We start from the raw sequence: 17,060 nt of genomic DNA, 5'->3' as shown, positions 1-17,060 counted from the left end.
GTACTCAGTTTATTTGTGTGGTAAAAAAATAGATGCAGACCAATCTAAGCTCTTTTGTCACCTTTGCTTGACACATTGTTCTGATGGATTTTTGAGGTTATCCTTTCAGCTATGTTCATTTCTATTTATATAGTGTTTAATTAGTAGATTTTTGGGTTAGTTTAGGGCTTTTGGATTATTTTAAAATATTTTTACTGTTATTTTGTTATTGTAGATACAAAGTAAAAGTTTTTGTTAATCACACTGGTGGTTGCAATGCATTAATTCTCCATGACGGAGATGTGCAACACTTAATGGGATGAAAATGTTCTAAGGTTTTACGAGATGATGGCTCCTTTATCTTGGTTAGCTTCTTCACGAGTTACCTCTAAATGAGATTAATTTATTATTTATTTGTTACTTTGATGCGTATAATTTATCTAAAAATTGTGAAATATTTAGATGTGGGTTTGATTACAACTCATTTATTTTATATGGTGTTATAAGTAATACTGAAAATCTGTATTTTTTACAACTAATATTGAAATAAAATTTGTGAGGAGTTTATCCTTAGCTGTGTTATTATACACCACTTGAATTTTATTTGGATATGTTTAACATTTAGTTATTTATTGTTTGTAATCTAAAACTGATGATTGAGTTGTTTCTCTCGGAATCGAAATATATTTAAGAGTTGGTTGTGTGTGTATGTTTTTTTTGTTACTGGTATTTTTATTGTAAAAATATTTTTATGTCTTGCAGGTCACATTCTTAACTTTATTAGAAAATAAGACATTTATTTTAATTTCATTTATGATACTAAGTTAGTTTCTAATCTTTGAATTATTGATGTTGTATTTTTTACTGGGGATTTAATTGAATAAATTAATAATGTTGCTGTTCTACCTTTTTTTTTTCACCATGTGCTCTAGACTGGAACTCTTTATCTCTTATACTTTTACGTGTTAAATGATATATCTTTATTCATTTAATGTAAAAAAAACTGTTGTGGTCAAAAGTGAAAAATTTTGTAAAATTCTCTCTGGTGTGATTCAATTGATGGTTTTCTTAATTTGTATCTTAAAGATACGTCATGTGTATCGTTACTACTCTTTATTTTGTTTTCTTTTTGTGTCTTTGATTTTTTGGGTTTGATATTCTATTCTTTTTTTTCCTCAGTATATTCAGATACTGATTTCACTATTCTTCTATTATCAGAATGAACAATTTCACTTGGATGCATCCAATTTTTTGTACAAATTAATAAGAAAAAAATGATATTCATGGTTGATCCTCAGCCTGTTGAGAATGACACAATATGCCCTGCGTATAATATTTTTAAAGTTTCTCACATGAGTTTATGTTAAAACTGATTGAACGTGTTGAGAATCGTGTTTTGAATGTGGTTAGTTTAGTTTCCTCTATTGACTTCCAAGTTATTTTTTAATAAGTGTTTATTCACTTTTTTAGTATTATGCGTAACAGTGATATTGTCTTTTCTATCAAAACATGTATAATTAGCGTGCTATTGTTTTGGCTTCAAATGTGACTTCTATTGAAGACCCTGTTTCACATATTTTCGGTTCAATATTACTTACTATAAGTTTTTATCTCTATGTTGTATTTCCGACCATTATACCTTGATATTGCATTTTTATAGAACTGGTTCTTTATTGCTTAAGTATTTCTTCTTTTATTAAATTTGAGTAAATTTAACAGATTTTATTTTTATTGTCTTATTTCTTAGCACAAATCTGTTCGTGTGGTGAATGAAATTGTTTGCAACAAGAGATTGACATCCCCATACCGTGATGTATCAAGACCTACGAAGCAAAAACTTAAAGACGCCTTTTTCAGGAGTATAGATGAAACTTGGAATGATAATGAGGAGGCATCGTTATCTATGAATATTTAGGATTAGATTCTATTGTTGCTAATATGATTTGCCTAGAATGTTCGGTTACAATGTGTGATTTAGTTTCTTTGTGTTAAAGATATGGTATTGTAATTTTCTTGAATTGGGTTGTTGTAAGTTGGCTGGACTTAGACATTCTGTTAATATTTTACTCGCTGAACTTCTAAATTCAGATATTTCCTTTTATTTGAGTAACCTACAATTTCAGTTGTAACTTTATTAGTAAAGAGTGGTGTTTATATTCTAATTAAGAATTTTTAGCATATGACTTCTGGAATTGATGCATGCATTTCTAACAAATGGTTTGGGAGAAGCAGCTCTCCCAAAGAATTAAGGTAAATATTTTGTCCTATTCATTTGGTCTTATATCAATTATATCTGATCATTTGTAATTTATTAGGTGTTTTTGGATATCTTTCCTGTATATATGAATTAACTGTTCTTTTTTTCCTTTTTATATCGGTATCCGAGTACATTGATTTCAAAGTGTTGTTTGCGGTGGAGTTATTGGAATTGATGGAGTTGGTTGTGTTAGGAGAATTACTTGCATTTGAGATCTTAGGTCAATAAATTTGCGACTTGCGTATGTGTATGAATTTTTTTGTGTGTGTTATTATTATTATGTCTTACTGATAACATTTTTTAATTTATTAGTAAACCAGATATTTCTTTTAGGTTCAAGTATGAAACTAAAGCAATTTTTATTCTTTCGATTACTGATGTGATTTTTCTCAATTTTGACTCTTATTTATCTCATTGTTAGAAGATCTAATTTTATGCATTTGAATAATAATATACTTTTGTTGTAATACATAAAAAAACCTATAAAATCTTATACGGTTCAATTTCAATTGCTCCATTCCTTAAATTTTAATGCGTTGAAAGAATTTTTTTTATATACATAAATTATATTGGTTTTGGTTCTTATTTATGTTTATCTTCTTAATTGTGTTGTTTATATTTTTAAGTTGTATTTGTTGTTGCATAATTTATGAAGTTGAATAAGATACAATGTTCTGTGAGATAGGATTTCTATAGCCAATTCTAAGACGTGCTCATCAAAATTATGTTTTAAAAAGTAATGATACTTATGCAAACTATGAAGAATTAGGAAAAAATACTTATGTATTGAGTAGTGATAGAATAAATAAATCTGTTACATTTAGTTAAAAATTGAACACAAAAATACTTTTTATTAACGAAAAAATTGACAATCCAAAAAATCTAAAAAAACTAATCCAAAACACAAAACAAAAATTTTCAACCGTACGTTGCATGAGTCTTCTGCTAGTATATATATATATATATATATATATATATATATATATATATATATATATATATATATATATATATACTTACTTAACGTGACACATGTTCCTTATTTCTATTAATCACTATCATCATTACTAATCATCACCGTATGCTTCATTTGTTTACTAATCATCACCGTATGTTTCATTTGTTTCTTTCTTCACCATTGAATTGAACTAAGAGAAAGAAGTGACCGAGGGAGAAAGACAGAAACCGTGAAAACCTACCTTTTGGCTTCAATTTCTTGCGATCCGTAATTCTAATAAAAAATCTAATTCGATTAAAGTGTTTGTATCTTTCTCTTCTACGTGTTGGTGTCAATTTTTGTTCGGTAGAAGTTGACAGTGACATAGCTACCTTTTCCTTTAAAGTTTCGGCCCTTTGGCGTTCTTGGCAAAAGAATCGATTTCTGACGTTTTTTTCTTCAGTTGCTTGGTCAGAAAATTTTTCTAGAGTTTCGAGTATTTTGATTTCGTACAGAGGTAGGGTTTCAATAAGTTGTCATCGATTAAATTTGTGTTGGATAAGTGAATTGTTGTTATGATTGGTTATTGACGGAGTTTGATTGACTTTATATTGAATTTTGTTGATATATTGTTATATGTGTTTAAGCTTGTGGTTCGGTCATGTTGGTGTTTTCCAAACCGTGATGATGAGGCTGATTTGGGGTTGTCATTGTGTTAGTTTTTGAATAAAATTGGTGAGATTTAGTGGCCGAGAGATTATATCAAAAGTTACGAAGAATCGGTAACTGAAAAATTCGAAAACGGATTAAAATATAAGTAAAATTTTAAAAGACAAAGGCCAAGGGTTCGCTTTTGGTATAAGAGGAAGATTAATATTTAAATTTTATTTTTGAAAGGTAACATTATATTTGTTTATAAAAAAAAATCGAGGTAAAATATGCAATTATATAAGTTTTTGGGTATTTTGAATACTAAATAAAGAATAGGAGTAAAATGGATATTTTATTAAAAGTCAGGGTTACTTTTATAAATATTGAGATAAGTGAAGTTTTAAACATCATTTTATAAAAATATTGAGTTAAAAATAAAATATTAAATATTAAAATTTGAAGTTTAAAACGTAGTTAATAAGAGTTTAAAAATAAAAGCTTTACGAAACTAAGTTTTTAAGAAAAGATATAAACAATATTTATTTATCATTTAAATTATCTTATATATATTATTGTTATCCTTCTATGAAGAATATTATTTAGTAAAGATATTGTTAATATTATCATAAGTCAAAGAAGAGCAAACAGAGTAATCTTAAAAGCTTTAGAGAACATCGACTTGATTAAAGAATCTTATGACTCACTCTTCATAAAATATTTAGGAAAATATGGGGAAGAAAGTGAAGATGATTTGTGATATTGAAAGCAAAAAAATAAAAAATTCAAGAATGAAGAAAGAAAAGAATATAATGAATCCCTATCACAGGAGACCAGAGCACAAAAAAGAAATAAAAGAGAACAAAAAGAAAAGGAGATAAGTAAAGATATTGTTTGGCACTAAGAACGAGATGAGATGATTGTTTACCTACCTAAAACGAGCAGAAATATGGTGATGAGTCTACCGAAATTTGTTTTCCAGAGATGCATCAGCCAATCCAGGGGATGGTCGCACCTGTAAGACAGAGGTTGCTTATAGAGGTTATCAATGCATACATTAGCTAGAGAGAGCATCACCTGTAAGACAGAGGTTGCTTATAGAGGTTATGGCACTGTAAGCCAAACTCAGACAAAGGTTGCCAAGTTAAGTCGGAAGCGGGTCAAAATCGACGGATGAGCTCATTACCTGCATTAGGGAATAGACAAGCATCATAATTGTTTGCACATATTTTCTATGACTTCCGGTTTTTATGATTGTGTATGTGTTGTGTTTGTTTCTCTCTATGCTCTTTAGTTATTATGTTTGTTGCATGTTTCAGTTGTTGCTGTTGACTGGATATAGGATTAAAACGGACTTAACTAACTACCTGGACTCTACTAAGAACTCTCCAGTTCTTACCCCTGCTCTTCCCCCTTCAGATGGAGATGGGAGCGATCTTCTTCGAGCATGACCATCTATATATATACGAGGATCCGATATATCCTAGTTTCTACGTTGTAGCCGTGGAGCCCCGAGTATGCATGTACGTGGTACGTGACCATCCGTTTCAACATCCGATTAGCGCTCCTCTTTTTGACCCTGACGCCCCCTGGCTGTTCGCCAACGACTGACGGTTCAGGTCGGATCTCATGTAGGGAACGATTCAGTTTAGCTTAGCTTTTGTGTTTAGTCTCTCACTTTTGATTAGAAGCTCCGAGAGATTAGGTATGGTTAGTCTTGCTAAGCTAGTTTGAGTACCAGTTTAGGGGTTTCCTAAATGGACCGGGATCCAGAGTGTGTGTGTGTAACACCCCAATTAGCCTAAGCCTTACCACGCGTCGTAAGGCAAAGATTGACCAAAGGTTATGACATTCCTAAGCTTATACATATAACATATAGAAGGAGTTAATAATATCTAGAAGCCCGATGAAGGATATAGCTCAAAAACAGGATTTGAAAAGCGTAAAACATACTAACAAAACGTCTAACTTAAAGCACAAGAACAGGTGTGATATAAACAGAATAATGGAATTATAGTGTAACATCATAAGAAACTAGCCACGGCTCGCAGAGTTTAAGCCGACCAGCCATATACAGACCATATATGAAACCAGACAGTAAAAACAGCTTATACAAGTTTTGTTCTCTCAAATACAAGCCTCTAGGAAAAATAAAATACGAAAGTGAGAGACATGTTCTAAAGAAATCAAAGAACTAAAAAAGAAGTGTCCGGATCCTCCACTCTTGTCACCAATCAGACAACTCACCGAAGTGGGTCGCGATCTGCATCTGAAAAATACAACAGAAATATGGTATGAGAACCGGAAGTTCTCAGTATGGTAATGGTGCCAGTGATGTAGGATATAAGACCCAGGATGCCAAAGGCAATCCTAGACTCCATATCCATCACAAGAGTTCAAGCTTAAAGCAGTCTAAACAATAAAGCATAATATGTAAAACCTTAACAAAACTTAAAACCTTAGTATATCAAAAGGGTAATCTATTCTTAAAGGATTTTCTACTCTAACCAAACACCTTTGTCTCACAGCCTTCACCAACCTATCCTCCATGCGAACACATCGCCATCGCCTACCTAACCTCCTCAAAATCAGACAAACACAGATAATACAAGTAGGGAAAGCACAAGTAATATTCAAGTATGTAGCAAGTAATTCAAAAAGCAAGTAGGCATATTATACAAGTAGGCAAACTCAAGTAGTCAACGCAAGCAAACATATATGAGATGCATATGATGAATGTCTGTCCTATTGGCTGTGATATCACATGTCGATTATTGTGCCAAACCCGACAGCAAATCCGGTCGACAACTCCCGAATTAGTTTCTCTATTGTGCATAAGGAGGAAAATTCCAAGGGAGAGTGCCCTACCACCTTCTCCTTTCAGAGGGGAATATTCCGAGGGAGTGTGCGCTACCACCTTCCTCTGGTTGTCGCATGATTCTGTGGGTTAGTACCCAACCACCTTGCAATCAGAGAGAAACCCATGCTCAGGAGGAAAATTCCAAGGGAGAGTGCCCTACCACCTTCTCCTTTCAGAGGGAAATATTCCGAGGGATGCGTGCCCTACCACCTTCCTCTGGAGCAATCAAAATGAGTAAGAAACTTAACGCCAAGCCTGACATCTGAACGTAGGCGGGATACTGCCACAGCCCCTACGACAGAGAACAACACATATCATAATTACGTAATCAAACTCAGAGGCCACTCCTCATAGCACACTTCCACTCATTCTCATCCCCTCAATCGTAGTCATTCATTTCCAAACTTTCCAACTCATCACAATCGTCATCCATCCACGACTTTCTATTCCGAACTCACTAATTCGTCAAAATCTCGGATTCATACATCTTTCTCCCTTCACACTCTACCAAACCCATCTTCAGTACACCAGAAACCTAAGCCTTCGTCCTCTAACCCTTTCAAATAATTCCAACTCAAACTCTCCTAGGATCATCCCCATATTTATTACCCAAAATAAGCCCCAAAAGCCTTAAAATGGTGTTATAGAAGCTTACAGCCTTGTTGAGAAGGTGAAATAGTTGAAAACAAATTTTAAATTATAAAACAGGTCGTGTGCGTCCGCACAGGGGTGTGCGTGCGTACACAGGAAGATTTTGAAAGTGTGCGTACGCACAGGGTTGTACGTACATACAGGTACTAAAATTTATAGAGTCTGTTCACTTGCACAAGCTGTGCGAGCGCCCCTAACAGACGTCCCTTCCCGACTTGTGCGAGCACACAGGGCTGTGCGTCCGCACAGGTCGAAATTCTTCATTGATGTGCACGCGCTCAACCTGTGCTAGCACTGCTACCAGAGCCCTTTCCCCTGCCTGTGCGTACGCACAGGTCTGTGCGTCCGCACAAAATAGAATTTTTGCAGGGTTGTGCGTGCACAGAAGGCTGTGCGTGCGGGCATATCAAAAAATCCTGAAATTCTGCAACTTTGCAGAATTTCAGATTTTTACCACAAACTTTGAATGATCATAACTTTCTCTACAAAATTCCGAATTTCACAAACTTTATATCGATTTAAAGGGTTTTCAAAGATCTTTAATTCTAGACAAGTTTCATAAGATTTTGAAAACCGAAGCAAAAGTTATGATCAGACAAAGTTCACTAAAAATCCACTTTTACCAAAAGTTCCCAAATTACCAAATTTTCCAACTTTCATATCTCAAACCAACCAAAACAATACCAAACCATTCCAAACTCTAATTTTTCATCAAATATCACCCTTTATATCACATTACACCAAACTTACCACATTTCTACTCACATCTCATCATCTTCAACATCAACATCAATATATCACATTTTCACAACCACACTACCAAATCCTCAATTTCAACATCACTTATATCATCACCATGACTTTTCAATTTACACAATCAACCATCATTATCATATTACCATCGTTCATCTTAATCAAACTCAAAAATTATTAATTCCTTATAAATCACCACATACCATCATTTAACAACTCAACAACCATTTAATTTCAAACCTATCCTATGGGTCACTAGCCTAAGTGTCCATGAATATTATATACTACATAGAGGAAACCGAAATCATACCTTGGCCGATTTTCAATATGCCTTTAACCCGCAAATGAGCACAGCAAGCTCTCAACTCCAAACTAAGCTTTCAATTCCACTCCAACAAGCACAAATAAGCTCCAAAAGCTCCAAATTATACAATAATCAAACTATACACATATAAATCACCACAAATCAACCTAGGACATAACATAAATCAAATTTCACAAGGGTTTAGTATCTCTTACCTCTCCCAACATATTTGATGGCCAAAATCCAAGGCTAAGCAAGGATTAGAGCAAACCTAAACTTCCAAAATCACAAAATCTCACTTAACCCAAAACCCTAGATTTTTGAAACTTTGAAGGGAGGAACAGAAAAGATTTCGTGGTTACCTTACTACTTTTTTGGGTGGGTTTTGTAGAGCTCGTCCTAAGGAACGCGTAGCCGCAAACGGTGCAGCGATCGAAGCTCTGTAGCTTAAGATATTGCGAAAAGAAGAGAGGGGGTGAATAGTATTTCTTATTCTTTCTCTTCTCCTCTCCATTTCTGAAGTGTGTGTGTGTGTTTAATGATGAATGGGTTCATTAATGAGCCCTTATGTATGTTGGACTTGGGCCCAACTTGGGTCCGGTTCAACTTGCTAGCGTTTTTAACCCGTTCGGCCTAACTTGGGCCAAATCTTTAACACTAACATCCGGTTTTCTATTTCTAATATATTCCTAAGAGGTTTGACCGTTCTCACTGTTTCTCGCACAGTACCGGGCAGACTTGAACCGGTTCAACCGGTTCGATTACCGGTTCACGGTTTTTTACGGTTTTTCGCAAAAAAAAAACACATTTTCTGACTCAGAAGGACCTACTGAGTTCAAAAATCATATTTAAATCCCCAAATTCTCATCCTAACTTTCCGGAATTTAATTTGGACATTTAAATAATTTTATTCGTAAAAACGCCGGTTCTTACAATGTGTGTTACAGCTTCATATTAATTACTAGTTAAGTTTTAAGGAAGCAAGTGAGTAGCGCTTGATTTTCAGTGTGATCATGACGTACTGAAAATCGGATCGTTATACTAGTTCTCATCCTTTTCTGCCATCCAAACCACCGTTATCTTTTCTCCTTCCTTCCTTCCTCCCTTTCCCCCTCCCTCCCTCTTTTTGTTCCCTTCATGACTGTTCCTTTGCTACCTTTGTTGCCTTTGCTGTAATTGCCATGCTTCTCGTCGCATCTATCAAGTTTACATTATGCGCTTCTAGATTCGTGCCTCTTTTTCCTCGATCTCTCCTTCTTCCGCCTACAGCTCTATTACAAATCCGCCTTCCTTTTTCTTTGTCATCTGCCTCTCTTTTCCTTTGATATCTTCCTCCACATTTACCTCTTACATCGCCAAATCTCTTTCTGGTTATTTTTTATTTTGTATAATGTTATTTTTTAATTATTTCAATTTTGATTTAAGTTTTGTTAAAGTGATCGTGTGTTGATTGGTTAGATTGAATTTGTTATTAGGTTAAAATTTTTTATAATGTTTGGTTGAGATAGTGGTCTCAAAGTGTTGATGGTGGTAACAAGATTCTGAAAATCGATTCGATAGAGTTAGAGGTTCAAAAGTTTAAAAATTCAACCAAGATTCAATCGAATTTGAACTAGATATAATAAAATAATATATTTATATATAAATATATCTTTTTCTAAAAAATGTTTTTTTTATATTTTATTATATTAAACCGGTTAATCGCTAAAAATTATATTGGTTTAATCAGTTAACCAGTCCTTTAGCATATATATATTTTTTATTTTTTAGCATATTTGTTGTCAAAAGATATTTTATGTGAACTGGACTGACCGAGTGATCAATTTTTAGTTACTTTGATTGGAATGACTAATTTAGTTTAATTCTACTATGAGTGGTAATTTTTTAAGAAAGTAATATGATATTTTAATAATTTATTATTTGTATATTTTGGTATGAGCTTAATTAGTAAATAAATTAAAAGATTTGTGTCCTATTATATTTAAATTTTAGCGATAAGTACTTTTTTCGTCCCCAAGGTCTGGGGTCGAAATCAAAATCGTCTCCGATCTTTTTTTTATTAAAATCATCCTCAACGTTTAAAAACGCTTTAAAATCATCCTTTTCCGAATTTTTGGACCAAAATACCCTCATCATCATCATTCTCCTACCACCACCACCACCACCACCACCACCACCCTCCCTCACCGTAACCCCCCTCCCTCTACCCTTCCCCCCTCCTCCTCCACTTCCCACCCTCCCCTCCTCCTCCCCTGCCCCCACCCCCACCCCACCCTCGATCTCCCCTTCCCCCTCCTCCTCCACTTCCCGCCCTCCCCTCCCCTCGCCCACCCCACCCCCACCCCCCGTCTCCTCCCCCTCCCCCATCCCTTCCTTCCTCCCCTTCTCGCCTCCCCCACCCCTGGCCCCACCCCCACCCCACCCCACCCTCGGTCTCCCCTTCCCCCTCCTCCTCCCCTTCCCCGTCTCTCCTTCCCTCCTACCGTAACCCCCCTCCCAACCCCTTCCTCATGCCCTCTCTTCATGGTCATCATCATCATCATCATCATCAGATTTCATCAGCAACAACAACAGATTTCATCATCATCATCATCAGATTTCATTAGATTTCAGTTCATAGAAGAAGAAGAAAAAGAATAAGAAGAAGTAGAAGGCAGAAAGCAAAAGCAGGGGCGGCGGCGGGCTGGACGCGGGGCGGCACGGGCTGGACGCTGGGTTGCGACGAGCTGGATGCGGGGCGGCTGCGGGCTGGACGCGGGGCGGCGGCGGGTTGGGGGTGATGGAGAGAGAGACGAAGAAATTGGGGGGGGGGGAGGAGAGAGACGAAGAAATGGGGTGGGGGTGGTTTTTTTTAATATTATTTTTAATTTTTATTAATAGTTAAGGATATTATGGTCCAAAAATTCGGGAAAGGATGATTTTAAAGCGTTTTTAAACGTTGAGGATGAAAATTTTATTATATTTATGTCTTTAATGTATATATTTCTGCATGTATATCTTAAGAAACACACAAATAATATATCCAGAATACTTTATTTGAGAGATAGAGACTAAATTAAGTTTTTATATTATGCAATATTTTGAAAATTAGACTGGTTCGATCGGTTCAATTGGATTAATCGAAAACCAATCTTCTAACAGGTTCATTTGATGTCCAAAACCGTCATGCAAAAAACCGGTTGAACTGAAAATTAACCGGTAAACTGATAGAACCGGCTTGGTTTTTAAACATTCCGGTTCGCTATTCTACCCTTCGAAATGTCGCCGTTTTGATCCCAAAGAAAACCAACAACAGAGCAAAGCACCCCGCTCCCTTCTATCTCTCACAAACGCACCAAAGCCAACCCTAAACCCTATCAGAGCAAAGCCAACCAGTCACCATCTCCCAAAACACGTTTCATTAGCCCCCACCACTATCGGCGCCGGCGGTGACAACCAGCGGTTGCCATCCTCGCCTCTCGAAGGTCTGCTCTTCTCCTCGCGTCGCCAGAAGGTCGATTCGGAACTACTGTTGGCGTCGCCATCTCTATCCTCGTCGTCGCCGGCCGCCCTGAACTCGTCGTCTCTGTCCTCGTCATCGACCCGAGGGTGCCGTCGTTGCCGCCGAACGTCTCTGCTGCTCGGCCCTCTTCCCCTTGCCGTCGCGAAGGTCTGCTCGGAGCTCTTCTCCTCGACGTCGCGAACGTTTTTGCTCGGCCGTCTTCTCTTCGCCGTCACCTCCGTTCCATTGGTCGGCCAAAACCTCCACGCGAACGACTCTGCTGCTCGCTCGTCTTCTCTTCTCCGGTAAGCACTCATCTACTACTTCATCAGTTTCGTCTTTTTTTCTTGTTAATTTTTGTAAGTTGGGAGGAGCATGTTGTTGGTATGGTGTATTACTTGTTTGTGGTGGAGAGTGCTCTTGGAGTGAACTGAGTGGTAGCATGCTCTTGGTGGCTTATGCCTAATATTATAATTACATTTGTTGAATAGGCCTGGTTGTTTTTCTATCCCTATATAGCAATTTTCAAATTATTTGAAAAATAAATAAATTAAAGGATCATAAACAGTTTAGGAAGTTTTAGGGGTTGTATTGCACGTTCTTAAAAGTCTGAGGACCAAAGTGCAAATGACCCAAAGTTGGAAAGGGTAAATTAGATGTTTTCAATAAATATAAATATAGGTCATGATTTTGTTCTTCCTTCTTTTTTTTTTTTTTTTAATTTTCAGACATCCTCTGTGCTCTTGTTTGTGTCTCTGAAGCTAAGAGAATGAATACTGCGACTATGTCAATTACAACTGACGCCAGTGCTGACAAAATCATATGGAAACAAATTGAGGTTTCTGAGAGGTAATATATACTATGCTTTTCTTTCTTATTGCAAATTGGGATTCTACCCACAGACTCATGTTTCAAAGTTAACTCTTCTACTCCATTGAATAGATAACATCATGAATTGGGATATCATTGAAAAATAGAAGTTTTGTAAACAACTACTTATTTACATATCCATGTGTTTTTGCACTGCAGCTACCTTGTTTGCTCCATGTATGAAGAAGCCACTTCGATAGCTATCTCCATTTTGAAGCACTTGCAAGACGATTCTTCTGGTGTTGCAACGCAGGATATGTGGGAATCAGCTGCCATGGTCCTGGTTCAATCACTCAATCAACTTGGCAGGTAACTTGTACACTGTGGGATGAGGCCCCTAGCTGTTACTGTTTAACAAATTATAGTTAGTTGAAATATTTTATACTCCCTAGAGTCCATATAACTTTTTATTTATAAAATTTCATTTGGTCCCAAATAAGTGTCCATTTAGAAAACTGGGCAACACTAATTAAGTGTTAGTTTGGATTGGTTTATTTGAGTTAAAAAAGTACTTTTAATAAAAAGAAGTACTTTTATTAAGTTTTAAACTCGTTTGGATACATCTTTTAAGGAAAGTACTTTTATTAAAAAAAGTAGAAGCAAAAGACATTTTTAATATTTGAAAACTCTTTTTAAAAGTTTATCCAAATGTGAAATAGTTTTTGTCTATTAGAAAAAGATCTTTTTATAATAGCCAATCCAAACTAATCCTAACTGTTTCTAGTAACCCTATTAAATGAAAGAGAGAGATTAAATGTAATTGTGTATGCTCACTTAAATTTATCTCTAATAAAGATGTTCTAAATCATTTGCTTAATCTGTGTGCATAATTAAAACTGCACAATTATTTGGGACCAGAGAAAGTCATTCCTATCACTTGTGGTATTCAATAACCACTCTCGTAGTTGGTTAAATTTCTAGGTTCTTTTCTTTTTAATGTAACATTTTTTTTAATTTTTTTCTATAATATTTACTATTGTGGTCTTTGATCAGCAATCACTGAATTATGATTCATGAATCTATGGACTGTTTTAGGGCACCGGATATTCTCAATCAACTTCGATCGTATTTCACTTCAGTCAAAACTATCCCTTCTCAAGTTCTTCTTACCGGGTAAGCTTTAGTTTCACTTGTTGCATTTTCTCCTAATCTTGATTACTCTATAATTACAATTTAACGTTCCAGATATGGTGAGCTTATAGTCATCTTGTTTGATTGTTTTTATTTTTTATGTTGACTGTGAAGATACATCCCAGATAGCTTGTCAGGACTCTACATTTTGTGCTTGTGTCTGTATCAATCTTGTAGTGTCTGACAAGGGTTTTTTATTCTTATTTCCATATAATGTGAATTTGGGATTATGGCAACGGCTTAAGCAGAGTCATACTCATCTCTCTCTCTCTCTCTCTCTCTCTCTCTCTCTCTCTCCAGAGTTTGTTTTCAAATAGCTGAGGGTTCTATATCTGGCATTCGAGAATTTCTGGAGGAATTTCTTAATGGATGGAATCTGGGGGATGGACAATATGTTGCTGTTATTGCTGAGGCAAAGAAAGAGTGCGGAAGTAAATATAACAAGCACTTAGTTCTTGGAATTGATGAATACTTGGAAGTTGTCGAGGTTTATGCGGTCACACTTCTTGCCACACTTCTAAAAGATGTGGATCTTGCAATCTCTTGGGTTGAGAATGCTTCACTGCCTGAGGAAAACCGACAGGTAAACATTAATCAAGGTTAATTTTCCTCTGTAGAATTAATTTATCTTATTGTATTTATCAAAGTTAATTCTTTTATTATTTGGAATTTGAAGTGGAGATACAAATCAGATTTATGTGGTGGTTTCCGGTGAAAATAAAAACATGTATTAGACCATATGTTCTAACTTCATAAAAAGAAGGGGGAAACTCTTTTTGAACATATTGATCTCAATTCTCCTTTCCTTGGTGTGTTTTTCATCTCTGTTTACTACAGTCCTAATTCTGTTATACCATTGTATTTGTAGGGACTTCGGAGAAGGTTAAACTCAATGCACTGTTCTAAAAGTGCAAAATTTTCTCAAGTTTCCTCTCCTACAAGTGACAATGCGGCTTATTCTGTTAATGAGCAAAATGTATGCGAAGGATCACATAAATCTTTAAACGGCAAAGATTCAGACAACAGAGAGTACGGTTCAAAAATTGTTCCAAGACTAGCTGAGCGAATAGAACCATGCTTCTGGTGCTTTCGTGCGATCAATTTGAAGTTTGGCAATACAAAGTTTGTAATATCTAGTGGGAAGATTATGCTCAGTTGTTTGTTCCTGTTCATCTATTATGTTTACAGAAGGAAGCAAGCTACTATAAAAAGGTACTGACTATTATTCATGCCTCTCGAGTAATAAATTCTAATTTTTTAGTTTAATAGTCAATACACCAAGAATTTATTAGCCACGTCTTACTGTGGAATTTGGAGCACATACCTCCATTTCATATAAAAGTAGATTCAGGATAACTTAACCTTTCTTTTTGTCATTCTGGTTGCTGTCCATTTCAAGTTTTTTTTTTTTTTTGTTGGGGGGGGGGGGTGTTAACAGGCTTTGTGAAAGGTTATGAACACAACTGACAAATGCCAATTTCTAGCACACTCTTATGAAAATAATTGAGAGGTGCCAAAGGCTAATGCACTATCTTGCATAGAAATTATCCTTCTTTGATAAGTTCATGCATGATTTGTATATAGAGCAAGGGAATGTTGTATATCACGCAATGAAATATGAAGTGATGTTACCTTGATAAATGGATGCACTTACCAAGGACAGATGAACTTCTTGAACTCGTAAATGACTGGTGAAGTATTTGTGATTTTAAACATGACAAATTGAGACTAAGATACCGTATTTGTAGTTATGTTGGAAACATGTTCTGAAGAACCATGCCATTCTATATTAGTAGACCTAATGGACTGACTAAGGTAAATATTTTTTTATTTCATCAAGTTGAAGGCAATATTTTGCAATTCAAGGTCGCCCCTTGTGATTTATTTTATTTTTGACCATGTATTAGATTTGATTCATGTTTTCGTATCAATTGAAACTGTTTTACCCACCCAGGCTAAAATTTTCCAAAATTTTGTATTGAAGTTTCCCAAGTAATCTGTTTTCAACATGACTAAAACATTTCACTTTCTACTCTTTTGTGGTGAAGTAATTAATTATCTGATTTCGTTTGTTCATAATTTCATGTTTAATCCTGTGGTTGAAGCAACCTTTTATAACCAGGCTGGTCTGTTACACTGTCATATAATAAATTAATAACTCCTCATGCCAGAGAAATACTTCCATTCTCTTTTTGTACACTAAATGTGTGCTTCACAAACATTTAGAAACACTTATTTTTACTTGAACGCCTGGTATCTTTGATGTGATCAAATATGAATTTGTAAGAAACAAGCTCTTGGTATGATCTCTATTTGCTTTTGGATTCAGTTGATATCAGTGTTTGCGTATTCATTCAGGATGGTAAGAACACAAGTAACCGCAATGAAGAGAGCTTTGGTAGATTTGTGGCAGCTTGCATTTTCATATGAAGTAAATCCTCTTGCAGCTGTTCAGCCAATTGCCGCTGCTGCAAATCAAGGTCGATGACGCAACTGTTGATCAGCATGACCTTTTCTGGGTTGGGTATAAGAAATACTTAATAGATATTTCAAGATGCACTTCCTTATGCTGATCTGTAAGGCCGTAGGACTCATAATTCTCGAGGTCATGACTCCAAGCTACACATCAATTTATGTATTCTATTTTGTGTAGTAGTAGTAGTTGAAATCAGTGTACTATTATGATAATAATTTTAAAATTGATTATTTCATATCGTTGCTGGATGCAATTTCTGTCATTAGCAGCAATGTGATTATATTTTTTTTTACTTCAATAGAAGATCAAGTTGGTAGCACAATAGAAGATCAAGCTGTGTATTATGCCTTTTAAAAATAATGAGGGGTTAAAATGTTATTTCTTACTTTCAAAGTTCATTTTGACAAAAGCTAAATTTTGAGGACCAAAATAATAGTTTGTTCCTGACTTATTCATTAGTCTAATTAGAAAATGGCATATTTTGCATGAATGCATCTCTTATGCTTCATTCGTGTGAATATCAACAAAAGATTGTTTGCCTTTGTTGATGTGCCAGCTGCATTTCACTCTAAAGTTGTTAGTAGTTTCTATAATTAACTGAACATACTACATTGTAAACATTCTATTATTGAGTAGTGATACTGCACTACACCATTCTTCTCAATCTAGATTCTCTCTTTCCCTCTAAAACCTTCAACGAACACGGGGCAAAC

At 35.4% G+C, this 17,060-nt stretch overlaps 1 protein-coding gene across 2 annotated transcripts; it reads left to right on the top strand.

The window, feature by feature from the left end:
* The first annotated feature begins 11,676 nt into the window (after positions 1 to 11,676).
* On the top strand, positions 11,677 to 16,669 carry LOC112710453 (protein APEM9). Of its 2 annotated transcripts, none has more exons than XM_072202566.1 (7): positions 11,677 to 12,175; positions 12,632 to 12,719; positions 12,900 to 13,049; positions 13,776 to 13,853; positions 14,172 to 14,454; positions 14,740 to 15,083; positions 16,230 to 16,669. In XM_072202566.1, the coding sequence occupies exons 2-7, from the start codon at positions 12,640 to 12,642 to the stop codon at positions 16,357 to 16,359; spliced, it is 1,065 nt and encodes a 354-aa protein (XP_072058667.1). In that variant the 5' UTR covers positions 11,677 to 12,175; positions 12,632 to 12,639; the 3' UTR covers positions 16,360 to 16,669. The 2 variants fall into 2 exon arrangements, with proteins under 2 accessions (XP_072058667.1, XP_025618457.1); XM_025762672.3 differs by having other exon boundaries at positions 12,599 to 12,719.
* The last annotated feature ends 391 nt before the right edge of the window (positions 16,670 to 17,060 follow it).

This window comes from Arachis hypogaea, chromosome 9, assembly GCF_003086295.3.
Source record: "Arachis hypogaea cultivar Tifrunner chromosome 9, arahy.Tifrunner.gnm2.J5K5, whole genome shotgun sequence".
Classification (NCBI taxonomy): Eukaryota; Viridiplantae; Streptophyta; class Magnoliopsida; order Fabales; family Fabaceae; genus Arachis; species Arachis hypogaea.
This window is presented reverse-complemented; position numbering and strand designations above follow the sequence as displayed.

Coding starts and splice junctions, on each gene's coding strand:
- LOC112710453 (XM_072202566.1), top strand. CDS start 12,640: ATGAATACTGCGACTATGTCAATTACAACTGACGCCAGTGCTGACAAA. Junction 13,854..14,171: donor TCTCAAGTTCTTCTTACCGG/GTAAGCTTTAGT, acceptor CTCTCTCTCCAG/AGTTTGTTTTCAAATAGCTG. Junction 14,455..14,739: donor TGCCTGAGGAAAACCGACAG/GTAAACATTAAT, acceptor TTGTATTTGTAG/GGACTTCGGAGAAGGTTAAA.